Source organism: Grus americana, chromosome 2 (genome assembly GCF_028858705.1).
Source record: "Grus americana isolate bGruAme1 chromosome 2, bGruAme1.mat, whole genome shotgun sequence".
NCBI lineage: Eukaryota > Metazoa > Chordata > Aves > Gruiformes > Gruidae > Grus > Grus americana.
The window spans coordinates 17,773,342-17,785,815 of NC_072853.1; the positions used below are offsets into that span (position 1 = coordinate 17,773,342).

Sequence of the window (12,474 nt, forward strand, 5' to 3'; positions counted from 1 at the left end):
ATCTATAAAATATATCAGGCAAAATCTGGCATAATTTGAAATTCATATAAATGTAAAATATTCCATGAATCAGTGATGCTGTTTATATTAATTTAACCTATGCCCAGGAGCAATTACCCCAATTTGACATCAATAGATCTACTTTATTTCAAATTTACTGCAGCATTGATGAGATCTTCACTTTACTGTTTAACATTATGAATAATATGAATATTATGCAGCATATTGCAATCAGTGTCTTGAAATATATAAAGATCTGCATGATCACTAGTATTGCAAATCTCTTAGCATTACAAATCTCTAGCATTGCAGCAAATGAAGGAAAAAATTAAAGAGAAGCTTTGCACATTAAGACGCTACGGTACCATTATTTCTTCCATCACTAAAATTCTTTTTCCTCATGAAAACATTACAAAATGCTAACAAATATAACCAACTTATCCTTCCTTTGCTTCTTGCAGGAAAGAGGACATTGTCACTTCTTTCACTCCCGCATTTAAAGAAAGTAGACCTCATCTGCTCCTTTCCTGCCTCTGAGAGTAACTTAGGAACTTTCTGCCTAGTAGAAATAACTGATAATCAAAACCAAGGACTAATGCTAATTAACATCAAAGAAAAATATGGACAGGCAGACAGACAGACTACAGTAATATGCTGAAGAGATTCACTTCTGCTGCTTCTGCAACCAGGCCCTCTTCTGCTGTAATCCTATTTTACATCCTATTAAATATGCTTAGAACATGGAAGTATTTGCATGTGAGAGTACAAATAGCCCCTACATTAAAAAAAAAAAAATACCCTGTACCCTCAAAGTCTCTTGTTGTTGCCTGTAGAAACATTCATGTCTGTGGCAGCAAGATGGATAGCAAGTTGCAGTGAATAAAATGTCCTGATGATAGTGAGAGAGCTAACATCAAGCCTTTGTATGTCTCAATTTATATGCAAAATCTCTAGTTTCCTGATTGTTGCTAGAAGATACATTCGCAATAATCCTCCTCAGCAGTAATTTTTCCTTAAAGATAGCACTAAATTATGGGATTGCTAAATTATTGTTATAATCTAACAATGACAACCTTTTATAAGAATAATAGAAGTAGAAAACAGATTCCAAAGAAATCTTTAAAAATTTCATGGTACCTTTATGCAAATACCAATATTAAATCAAATATCCTGGCCAATTACAGTATGAGTGATTCATTCTGCCAACCTATTTTGAAATAAAAGGTATAGATTTCCTAACCCAAGATACAATGCCCTGATAATGTACTTCATTTATAATACTATGTTTTCCCAGTGATTTCAGGACATTACCCCAAGTTAAAACGTTTTGGAAACAGACAGGTTTGGAAAAAATGGGATATATCAGCTTCATGAAAAATCATTCAGTTAATTACTTAATCCAAACCAGTATATAAGTAGTCCACCATACAGTATAAAGTGTTTTCAAAGGAACAATTAAATAATATTTCCAGAATGACAAAGCAATAGATTTTGACCAAAATAAATGTTTTTGAAAGCAAGACTATTGAAAGCCAAAATGCAGGGTGAGGCTGAGCCCCAAATAAACTCTGAATTGAGTAAAAAGTAACTCTGAATTCTAGGAAGATGTAATTATGAATACAAATACCAAAGCACCTTTAACAAACTAAAAGCTAATTAATTTCACCAGGTAAATATTCTTCAAATGAAAATCAACTCAAAATAGTTTGATTTTAATCAAAATAGTAATCTCCTTAAGAAATGGGCAAATTCATAGATAAGAAATATTTTATGTAATGAAAAAAATTGAGATAATCATATATCAGTGCATGAAGCATATATTGATAAAGTTAATTAACAATACAGACTCTTATCTGAATACATTTCATGCACATGATATATTTAAACGATTAATTGAATCTACTTGCCATGGCGTGCCATGATTACATCACAACCTTTAACTTCATGGAACGTTTCTTCAGAACTACCTTTTCAGGTAATTTTTTAAAAGATATTGAGGTTTTTTGTAGTATTTGTATTTAATATTTAACATAAGGAATATCTTTCCTCCAAAATATTGCACAGTGGCTTACTTACCATTATTTGGATGTATTTCATAAAGGTGCCTGATATTTTCCATAGTTTATAATGTTAAACTCTAAGTTTAGACCAATTTTTTCTTTTTTTTTTTTTTTAATTTTTATGAGAAAGCTTTTTCTTCCTGTCTGAAAGCTTTGAAATGTTTTACACGCTTTGTACACTTTCAGAGATGATCTTGAAAATTTGACAAGGTAACGCTTGTGCCTTTTATTACCTTGTCTAAGTATGGCTATTATACTGAAAAACTGTAGATAGCTCAGGCTTAGTGAGACTGTCTAGGAAACAGGGAAATGCTTTAACCTCTCAGAGACTGTGGTTATGAAAAGGCCCAGGTCACCTCCATGAGATCTCCTATTGCCACCAGAAAAGGACTGTACGTTTTCAAACTATTGGAATGAAACCTCTGTGCTTTTATGGTAAAGGCTTCTGCCTGCTTCCCCGAGCAGAGTTAGACCAAACACTGGAACGGAGATGAGGGGCCTTGTCTCTCCTCTGGTCCCAAGGATTCCGCTGTTGACACCAAGCAAAGGACACGTATTTCCATAGCGGTCGTGACACAGTGCAAGGACTATACGTGTTCTGACTGTGAGGTAGTACGTCTGGAGTAAAGGAGGATGCAGTTGCAAAAACTCATTCTTGTCTCTTAGAGAAGCTGAAAGATGATTGGTAAAATGAGAAGGAATGGAATAATAAGCTGCTTCTGACAGATTTTCTTAAAAATTACGGTTTTCCCTGCCAATCACAACTTCTTTGTGTTTCATGTAGCTTAAAAATAATTTCTCCTTTCATAATTTTATTTTTTATTTTCTTGAAAATTATGAAATTCATGCCTGATGTGTAATATTTGTAACTGAATACAAATTTTACTTTTCCTTCAGTAATTTTGATTACCGCCTATAAAATCATTAGAGAGTAAAATATCTGCCACAATTTCAAAGGCAGGTGGGTAATGCCTGTCTACTTAGCAACACCTATCAGTGCTCAAGTGTCAACTTTTATATTTCAAAATGTGCTTTATTTCAATTTATTCTCTGCTTTCAGTACTCCTAATATTTGTGTTACGTCTTGCAAAATGGAACCCTAATTTCCATAGGAATCTAGATATGACAGTACATCAAATTTGACATATGTATCATAGAATCATAGAATGGTTTGGGTTGGAAGGGACCTTCAAGACCATCTAGTTCCAACCCCCCTGCCATGGGCAGGGACACCCTCCACTAGACCACGTTGCCCAAAGCCCCATCCAACCTGGCCTTGAACACTTCCAGGGACGGGACATCCACAGCTTCTCTGCACAGCCTGTTCTTATTTGTATCTATCCTTGTCTGTGAAATTTGTGTGGAGACACAGTCTGTATGATACCACACAACTTGTTTGTGCTATGAGTAAACTGCCTTTTCCTAAATTCAGTTAGCTTTTTATATCTTTGGTAAATTCCCCGGGTAAGGACAGCCAGTCAGGAACAACACAACATTTATAAAGTACCTAACATAAGGCAAAATAAGGTGAGGCATTGAGGCAACAGTGGAATGAAAATAAATAGTACCATGAGATATTTCTTACCATAACAATTCAGAAATTGAAGATGAAATTGTTATATATAACTCTGAAAGACATAGTAAGAAATACATATTGTGGAAGGAATGGAGATACGATATAGGGTTTAGGATTATTTTTTATTTTAGATTGTCCTGCACTCTGAAATAATCTTTGCTCTGTAATTACAACAGCCTCTTCCCAGCAGCCTGCAGAATATAGTTGTGCCAAAAAAGTGCTCAGAATCACTGCAGTCTAAATGGGACAATCCTGCTATGACTCATGTATGGACCTACCTACACAGCCATTGCATGGCAGGCAGGGTGCATCTGTCTGGGCTTCATCCACCTGGGAAGCTGAACAACCACCACATGTGGCAGATACGGTACCTCAGGCTTTGGACTGTACTGATAGGGCTGAATGCTTTCAGAGCAGTGTGGATGAAGCTGTGACACTAGCAACTCTACACTCATTTCAAAACTTCGTGTAGTTTCCAGTGGTCTTTCTCAGACCATGCACTATGTGAATTTATCTTCCAGTCATACTTGGGGTTTAACTGGTGCCCTCAGCAGCTGCACAGGAATTTACTGCAGATAAAGCTTTAACTGAAGTCAAGTGGAATTTGGTAAAGGCAAATAAGCGTGCCTGGTGCTATTAACTGTTCAAATCTCCTACCTACCTATTTCGTCTTTACCTGTTTGTCATTCCCTTCAGGTAACACCTGGGGGAGAATGTCAGATTTAACCATACTTATGAAGCTTATCGTCATCTTTCTGTTGATTTCACTTGGTGCTGGATCATGCTGTCATATGATAAAGTTAGTGACTGCCGTTGTCTGTTTGCATGGTCTTTCAGCTTTCTGGTGCTGTTCTGTGTCTTCGGCTGATTTAAGGAGATATTCCGAACACTGTATTACATGTGAAGGGAATGCATTGGAAATCCTGGACCATTTCTTGTATTACATTTGTCATGCTCACGGTATCAATGTTACTGCAGGAACAGAAACATTCTTGTGTTACTTGCAAAGGCGGCAAATGCAGTGATTGTATAAAAATCTACATTTCAAGTTCCCTCAGGACAGTTTTAAAAGACACCCTTATACTAATCAGTGGGTTTACTTCAGATAATCAAGTTCCTCTGTCATTTTTTGGCATGAAAATAACTTCAAAGGGAAGAAAAAAGCAAAATTATGTCATTCACTAAAAATTAGGTAAGAAACTATGCAATGAAATTAGCTGTATTATCTTTAGTGAACAGTAGAGACCCTCAGTGAGGTTACTATTAGAAAGATATTTGTCTATCAAGAAAGAGCAATTAAGAACAGGAGAAGAAAAAACATGGTTTACCTTGTTTTCCTTTAGGAAAAAAAAAAAAAATCGCTCTCAGACTTCCTCTTGCCCACCTATTTATAGATAGATAGATACCAGAATATGACAGTCTCTTCTGATTGACCCACATAAAATGCAGAAAGCAAAAGAAAAACTTTAGAGCAAGTTTCGGTTGTTAGACAAACAGTTATTTCTATTACTGCTGTAAGCAACTGTGAATTTCAGAACAGTGACTCTTCATTCTGCACATGTATCTTGAGGTGAGAGATCTGTTGGAATCAAGAAATAACCACTTTTATTGTTGAATTACTACAAAGGAGAGGCCTGGATTTTGCGGAAAGAGATTTTTTTTTTTCCATTTAATTTCTCTTTTAATAAATCTGTATTGTTCATGGTAGATCTTTCAAAGCACTCATTTATAAAGTCTCTTTCTTAAATTTCTGAACCATACGTATTTATGCAGTTAAATTGCCACTTAGATATTAAGCTTTTCATTTTTTCCTTCACTGCATCAATATTGCCTACTCCAAATTTTTCTTGTGGCTTCCCTCACTCTGTAAAGTCAAGAGGGACAGGTATGTATACATATATTTCGGTATGCACATAGGAAAACAATGGTATTTCTATACTCATCAGTTAATTCTTCTAGTCCTTTTTAAATCTAAATCTAGACCATGCTTACTCATATATTCAGAACAATGTGAATGAGGACAGAATGAAAAAGAAACTAAGCAAAATATATGTTTTGAGAGAAAAAGTAAAAGATTACGAGATAGAAACTATGCATCTAAGTTACTTTTTTAGTTTATAAAAACTTTGGAAAACTATGTGCAACTAAAATAAACCATTACGAGATTTGATATAGGTGAATTTTGGACAACTAAATTTCAGGCTACTTCATATTGTTACAAATGTGTCATCTTTCCTAATATTTGGCATCTTTGGAATGTATAGCACTCATTATATTCATACACGTACTACATGCAGCCCTTCTGAAATCAGTCTTGGGTCTTCAATACCAAAGCATTCTCACTTGTCAATAAGACAAACTACATAATGCATTGCTTTTCCAAGGGATATCTGGGTCCAGCCATGTTCTAGTATTTCCAGTTACACTAAGTCCTGTCCCAAAAGAAAACTGGAGTGGTCCCTAGAATGACATATTTCCTGGATGATACTCAGGTTTGTCTAGCAGAGTAATTAGTGTTTGGAGTATAGACGTGAGTGAACAAGCAGTGTAGGACTAGGGCCGCGCAGTAATACAGGGAGATATCCAAGTTGACTGTGTAGGGATACCAGGGTACTCAATTTCAAAAGTAACAAATGAAACTAATATTAGCCTCTATTGGGATATTTCATAGCTTTTTCAATGAGTGACTACTCATGAAGAGATACATTTGATATGGACAGTGTTTCTCATTTTAGTTTGGGAAAAAATGGGATCATAATAATTTGTAATAGCTGTGAACAAAAACTGTGATAAAGATATGGATCAAGCCTTTAAAAAAAGGACAAAATTCTTTATGTTCTCAAATTTTTAATATCAGATTTAGTGTGTGAAGAACATTAATCTTCAGCAGAGAAAATACAAAGAGTTTCCACTGAGCTGAATGCAAGGCAATGATAAGACAAATGCATTTTTTAACTGGAATATTTGCAAATACTTGTTCTGGACATTTGGACATCAAATTATAAATTTCATGCTGAAACAGTTTAGGGAGTACAGGTGCTACTCTTGATTTTATAAATAGCATAAAAGAAAAAAAATCCTGACTTCAAATCTGAATTAAAAGAAAGTAAATTTGAAATTTCTACATCTGATTATGATTTGTTTCTCCTTGAGTGAATACTGAGAAAGAGTGTCAACTTCTGCCAGCCTTGTTTTTGAAAATATTGTCACAAAGAAATTATATTTAACGTGATTTAATTTGAATAGTTTACTAATTAGTATTTATAAGTGGCTGAATTTCTGCTAATTAAGCTCGTTAGAGGAGTGTGTCCATTCCTGCTAAACAGAACTCTCTGAGGCATATTTTACCCACAGTCTTTGAACAGAATTTCCATTGACATTAATAGGAATTAATGAAATAGAAACTTATTGAAAATCATTGAAGGGTATTTTGATCTTGATGTTTTATCATCATGTAAAAATATAGAAGACAAATAAGTTCATAAGTACCTCACAGCTGGAATATTGATTTAGAAAAGCATTTTGGTTTTGCACAAGCAAACAATGCACATGACTTCAGAGATAACTGACAATTAAATCTAGGACAAAGAAAATTCTTACCTGGAGAGAGATTGAAACAATTGGGACAGCTACTTTAAAAAAGAGATGAGCAACACAATAAAAATATAAAAAAGTAGGATGGTGTAAAAAATTAAATTATGCTCATTTTCAGAGTACATGAACAAGGAGAAGTTCAACAAAATTACAACATGGCAAATTAAGAAGGAAATACTTTTCCATGCTTCATATCATTACTGAATATCAGAATGTCACTGAAGTCAAGAATCAGTGCAGAGCTGAACAAAAATTATCATCTAGTTTGGCAATTCCTGTGTTCCCTGACAGATGACAATCTCAAGGTAATAATCTGTAGCTTTAAAAGGCAGGGAGTTGGTAGTGTCACATTCACTTAGAAAATAGATACTACCTGTCAAAGAAGACTAATGCAGTAACTCAGTGAATTACACTCCCACTTCCCCCCCGCCCCCCCCCCCCCAAAAAAAAGCACTTGCATATATTCAAAATGAAAATACTCACAGAAGAAACTAATATATTTTAAATTAATTTTCTACTTTATTATCTAGAATCAGGAACAAAATGACTTGAAGGGTTAGAAGCAGTAACATACTCACTAGCCACTTTCATAATATTAAAAAGTTAATGGAAAATGCCAAGTATTCTTTTTAGATGAGTCATAGTATTGCAATTGGAAAATTAGTTTTATTTTAGGAGGAGGGTGATTTTTAATTAGTGCTTTAAAATATAATATAACATCCTAAGAATATATTGCCTTCTGTGGGTAATTCTTGATAAGAGAGCAGTAAGAGCAAAACAAGCAATTTTAGGCAGTGACTGTTTAAAGGCATCACTAATCTTTATATTCTTCATTTCAAAGGACAGGAAATCTTTTTGTGACCTTTTTACAAAGCACTAAGAAACACAGGCCTCTGTGTGTACAAGCAGAGTTTTCAAGTTAATATAATACGATTCATAGAATAACCAAAATCCACAGGATGATAGTCTCACCTCTATTTTGAGATGCTACGATGATAAATAATAACTGGAGTGGCCTTGAAAACCTTTTAAGGATTTAAGAGAAATCCCTTTGAACAAATATGCAGGAGTGCACAGCAGTCTTGCCTTCTCTGTAAAACTTGCAAGCAGATTTGAGGACAGAGGAGTTTTGTTGGAGGACAGAACACTTAGCTTGATGAAGCAGTAGTAAGAATATCAACCACTGAGGTGAGCTTTGCAGTGACCAAGATGAGACAGGCTATCTTCTTACTTCTGGGTTGTGCCCTCGTGCAAGGCAATAAAAGTCAAATCCAGATCACAGAGTTTATTATGTAAGAGAAAGAAAGCAATAGGAGCAACAACATCAGCAACTAATTTGCATATTTAACATTCACATCAAAACATGATTGGTACAGCAAGTCTTGCAGATCAGCACATTGTTAGCATATAATTTATATACAGCATATATATGTATAGACATGGATAGCATATATATAGCATATTTATATGACGACACTGGATTCTTCCCTTTAATAACTGTTACATAGTTTTGTTTCATGGCTGGTATTAGAAATCTAATATATCCTAGGTAGTTCTTGGCATGGAAGTTTGACAAAGTAATGTATCCCATGAGCCATAGTGCTTATTTTGATAACCATTTATACCTTTTTTCTTTAACTGAAACTTACTATAACAGTCCCAATTATTTTTTCCATACTATATTTAAATATGCTAATATATATATGTGTGTGCCTGTGTGCACACACTCATGAGCACATCAGGGATGCAGAAGAATAATTTAGTTACATGGATTTCAGGAAAAGAAATTAGGACAATACATATGTACCCTTCTGTTCTTCCATCTTTTTTCCTTACTTTGTAGATAAGGGAAATTAGCTATGAATCCAAGAACAAGTTTACCTGATTTGCCTCTTCCCTGTTAACATTAGGCTGATAATTATACCTGGTACAAGCTTTGAAGAGCTCAGGATGAGATTATGAAATCTATCATTTCATGTCCATTAACTAAAGGACTTCAGCAGTAAATGATGGGAAATGTTGTAATCAAGCTATTTATGATGCTGAAACACGAGTCAAAAGGGTACACCAGTCAGAGTGTGAGTACCACGTAGTAAAACTGAACTCTAATTAATGTCCTGAGATCAAACTAATAGCAGAGCCACGCCTCCTTTGCTTCCTCTTCCTATGTAATGAGTTCTTTGCTATCAATCAGGAAAAATATATGAATATATCTATGGCTGGAGCTTAAGGAAAACCTCATGATTGTTTTCGTATAATATTCTACCTTTGGATATGTGGGTACGTAAGCAGATACTTAGACTAAGTCAGTAATGGCTTTTCAGTGTTAAGAGTTGTATAATATCCATGAAAACACACTATCTGCACAAAGTTGCCGTAATTTATGTGTTCTGATTTCTTCAGCGAAATGCAGTATTGATTTATAAAAACATGAAAAGTAATAAAAATATGTCTTTTCCAGAATTACAGAGTAGTTCCTGTGGTAATCCAGGAGTTCCACCAAAGGGTATCTTGTATGGTACAAGATTTGATGTTGGTGACAAAATCCGATACAGCTGTGTAACTGGATATATTTTGGATGGCCACCCTCAGCTTACTTGCATAGCTAACTCCGTGAATACGGCATCGTGGGACTTCCCTGTTCCTATCTGTAGAGGTAAGAGAAAAGTTATAGTGATGTTCTTGTATGAACAACTTTCAATCTCTGTTTTAATTATTAACTTTTAGACTGTGATTAAAGAAAAGCCTTTTTGAACATTTTGATCTCTTGCTCACATACATGATGTATCTCAGCATATCCACCTACTAATTTTTAAGTCAATATCCTATTAAAATTATATTTCTCACTCATTTTAAAATATATGTTATGAAATAAGAACTAGAAACCTAGTAATAAGTAGGATATAAATTTCTCTGTTCAACATGTTTACAACTATGGGAATGTAAATTTGAGAACCATCAATACTTCTTAAGAACTGACTTTTTGTCAAGTATTAACTTGGATATTGAGCAAATAGAAGTTTGAAACTACCAAAATGACTGAGTTGGAGGGACTTCCCCTCATTCTCAGTCAGATTTGATATCTTAAGATTTCTATATAGGATATCCCTTGCATTCTAACCAATATTGTAGGTCAAATCCTTTTCCCTTGCTCACATTAGTAATATAGCAATAGTAGAGAATCCTGTTTTATGAGTAAATCTTATTTTCTGAGACTATTAGAGAGAAATAATGTTTGCAGAGTAATGAAAGGAGCTAAGCTAATAAAATGGAGAAAATATCACTGCTATACACAACGAAATACAATAAAGATAGTATTTTGATGAAACACTGTTAAGTCAGGCAAGCTTGAGATCCTTTCCTGGATTCACAGGTTAACTTTACAGAATGTAACATTTATATTTGTCTAAAGAATTTGATGCAGTCTTGCGGGTACTACAAAAACATTCCACTGACATTAACTTTCTGATAAATTTCTGATTAAAAAAAAAAAATCAAAATTCAGTTGAGTTAAAACCTAGTTAACCCATACCACAAAAAAGTAGTTATATATGGTAAATGTGTATCATTAGAAATACCATTCTGTTTTTTTTTCCTATTCTTGACTTAGAGCTATTTAATATGTTTATCCATGATCTTGAAGAAAATACAAAGTTATTACTAATCATACTATTTTCTAGTAAAATTATTTATAAATCCAGAATCTTCCCCTCCCAAAAAAATGCTAGTTAATACTGAAGAAGATACACAGTCAAGGCATTATTTTTGGAGATGATCATAAAAAGAGACTTGATGAGAATATGTTAACTTGCACAAAACTTACATTTGCAGCAAAGTAGAAGATTAATGGACTTCACTGTAGACCACTGTTCAAATTCTTGATCTGCCAATTTTGAAATGAATTGGCATGAAAAAATTGTACTTTTAAATGAAGAATATGAGAGACTTGAACCTGATGCTTCCACTTACCAGTTAGTCATCACAGTCACAGTGTTACACGTGCTTTCTTTTGATACAACGTTTTTCAGTAGAACTTTAGATAGATTTTGTTTTTATTCCAAGGGAATGTGAAAATACACAGTCTAAATTTGAATTGGAATTATAAGCTCCCAAAGCAGTCCTGTGGTTAAACATAACTCCAGTGTGTAAGCAGAAGACTATCACATAAGAATATGAAAAACATATTTCTTTTTGTTCATGATTAGAGAGGTCGTTATCTGAATAGTGTCACTCTCCAGGGGAAAATAGAGTTGACAAATTGGAAAGGATTCAGAAAAAGAGGAAACAAGTTCTGTTAGGTTTCAAAATTGTCATTTTGTCTAGACACCAAAGTAACTCAAACTTTTCAGTGTATGTAAAGAGGATGAAGAGGTGACTTGATTTACTGCAGAAACTCATGCAGGAGGAGAACATTTTTGGGAGAAGACAGTTCTCTAATCAATAGCAGTAAAGAATCTAAGGGGTAAAATCTTCACAAATAAAAAAATAAAAAACCCCAAGGTACACGTTGTAATAATGGTTGTTACAAATTACTGGAACATAATGTGACAGATTCTTGATTTAAGTTTTAACATCAGGCATAATGGCTTAAAGGCTTAATGCACCAAATTACTGTTAAGGTATTTTTGGTCTATGTTAGATAAAATTAACTAATTATTTTCAATAGTTCCTTCTATGAGTCTATGTTTGATATCAAAAACATGTAACTTTACATTTAATACAGAGACCTTTGTAGTTCCATTCTAATGAACTTGTCCTAATTTTGTCTAATGCAATTATCCAACACAGTATTCTGCAGAAGGTTGCTAAAGGTGATTACCCACTAATGAGCTTCTTATCTCTTTCTCTCTGTTTGCCATGGAGACACTCTTTGATTAAACACTCATCTTTAGAGTTCCTCGGATAAATGTCTTATTGTTCCCTACCAACGGTCATTACATCTAAAACAGAGAATCCTGAGACAAAGTAGTGAAGTAGTGTATAATTTTGAGAGTGTATATGTAAGAATTAATTTTTCTCAACACTAAACAACTTGACTACCGGGTTTTGTTAGATGGCTAAGTCTCTTCCAGACATGCATATACTAGTTGTTCATTTTATTATAATTAGATGGATTGGGGAAATACAGAGTATTTCATTGCCATGACCTCGTGTTGTGGTGTAACCCCAGCCAGTAACTAAGCACCACGCAGCCGCTCGCTCACCCCTCCCCCTGCAAGGCAATGTGAAGGAGAATGGAAAGAA

The 12,474-nt window shown here is 34.3% G+C and overlaps 1 protein-coding gene across 1 annotated transcript in view; it reads left to right on the top strand.

Moving 5' to 3' along the window:
* CSMD3 (CUB and Sushi multiple domains 3) overlaps positions 1-12,474 on the top strand; it is a 721,079-nt gene that overhangs the window by 139,977 nt on the left and 568,628 nt on the right. Inside the window, exon 4 of the mRNA XM_054816701.1 lies at positions 9,692-9,886. Coding sequence (XP_054672676.1) covers positions 9,692-9,886 — 195 coding nt within the window. The remainder of the gene's footprint in view (positions 1-9,691; positions 9,887-12,474) is intronic.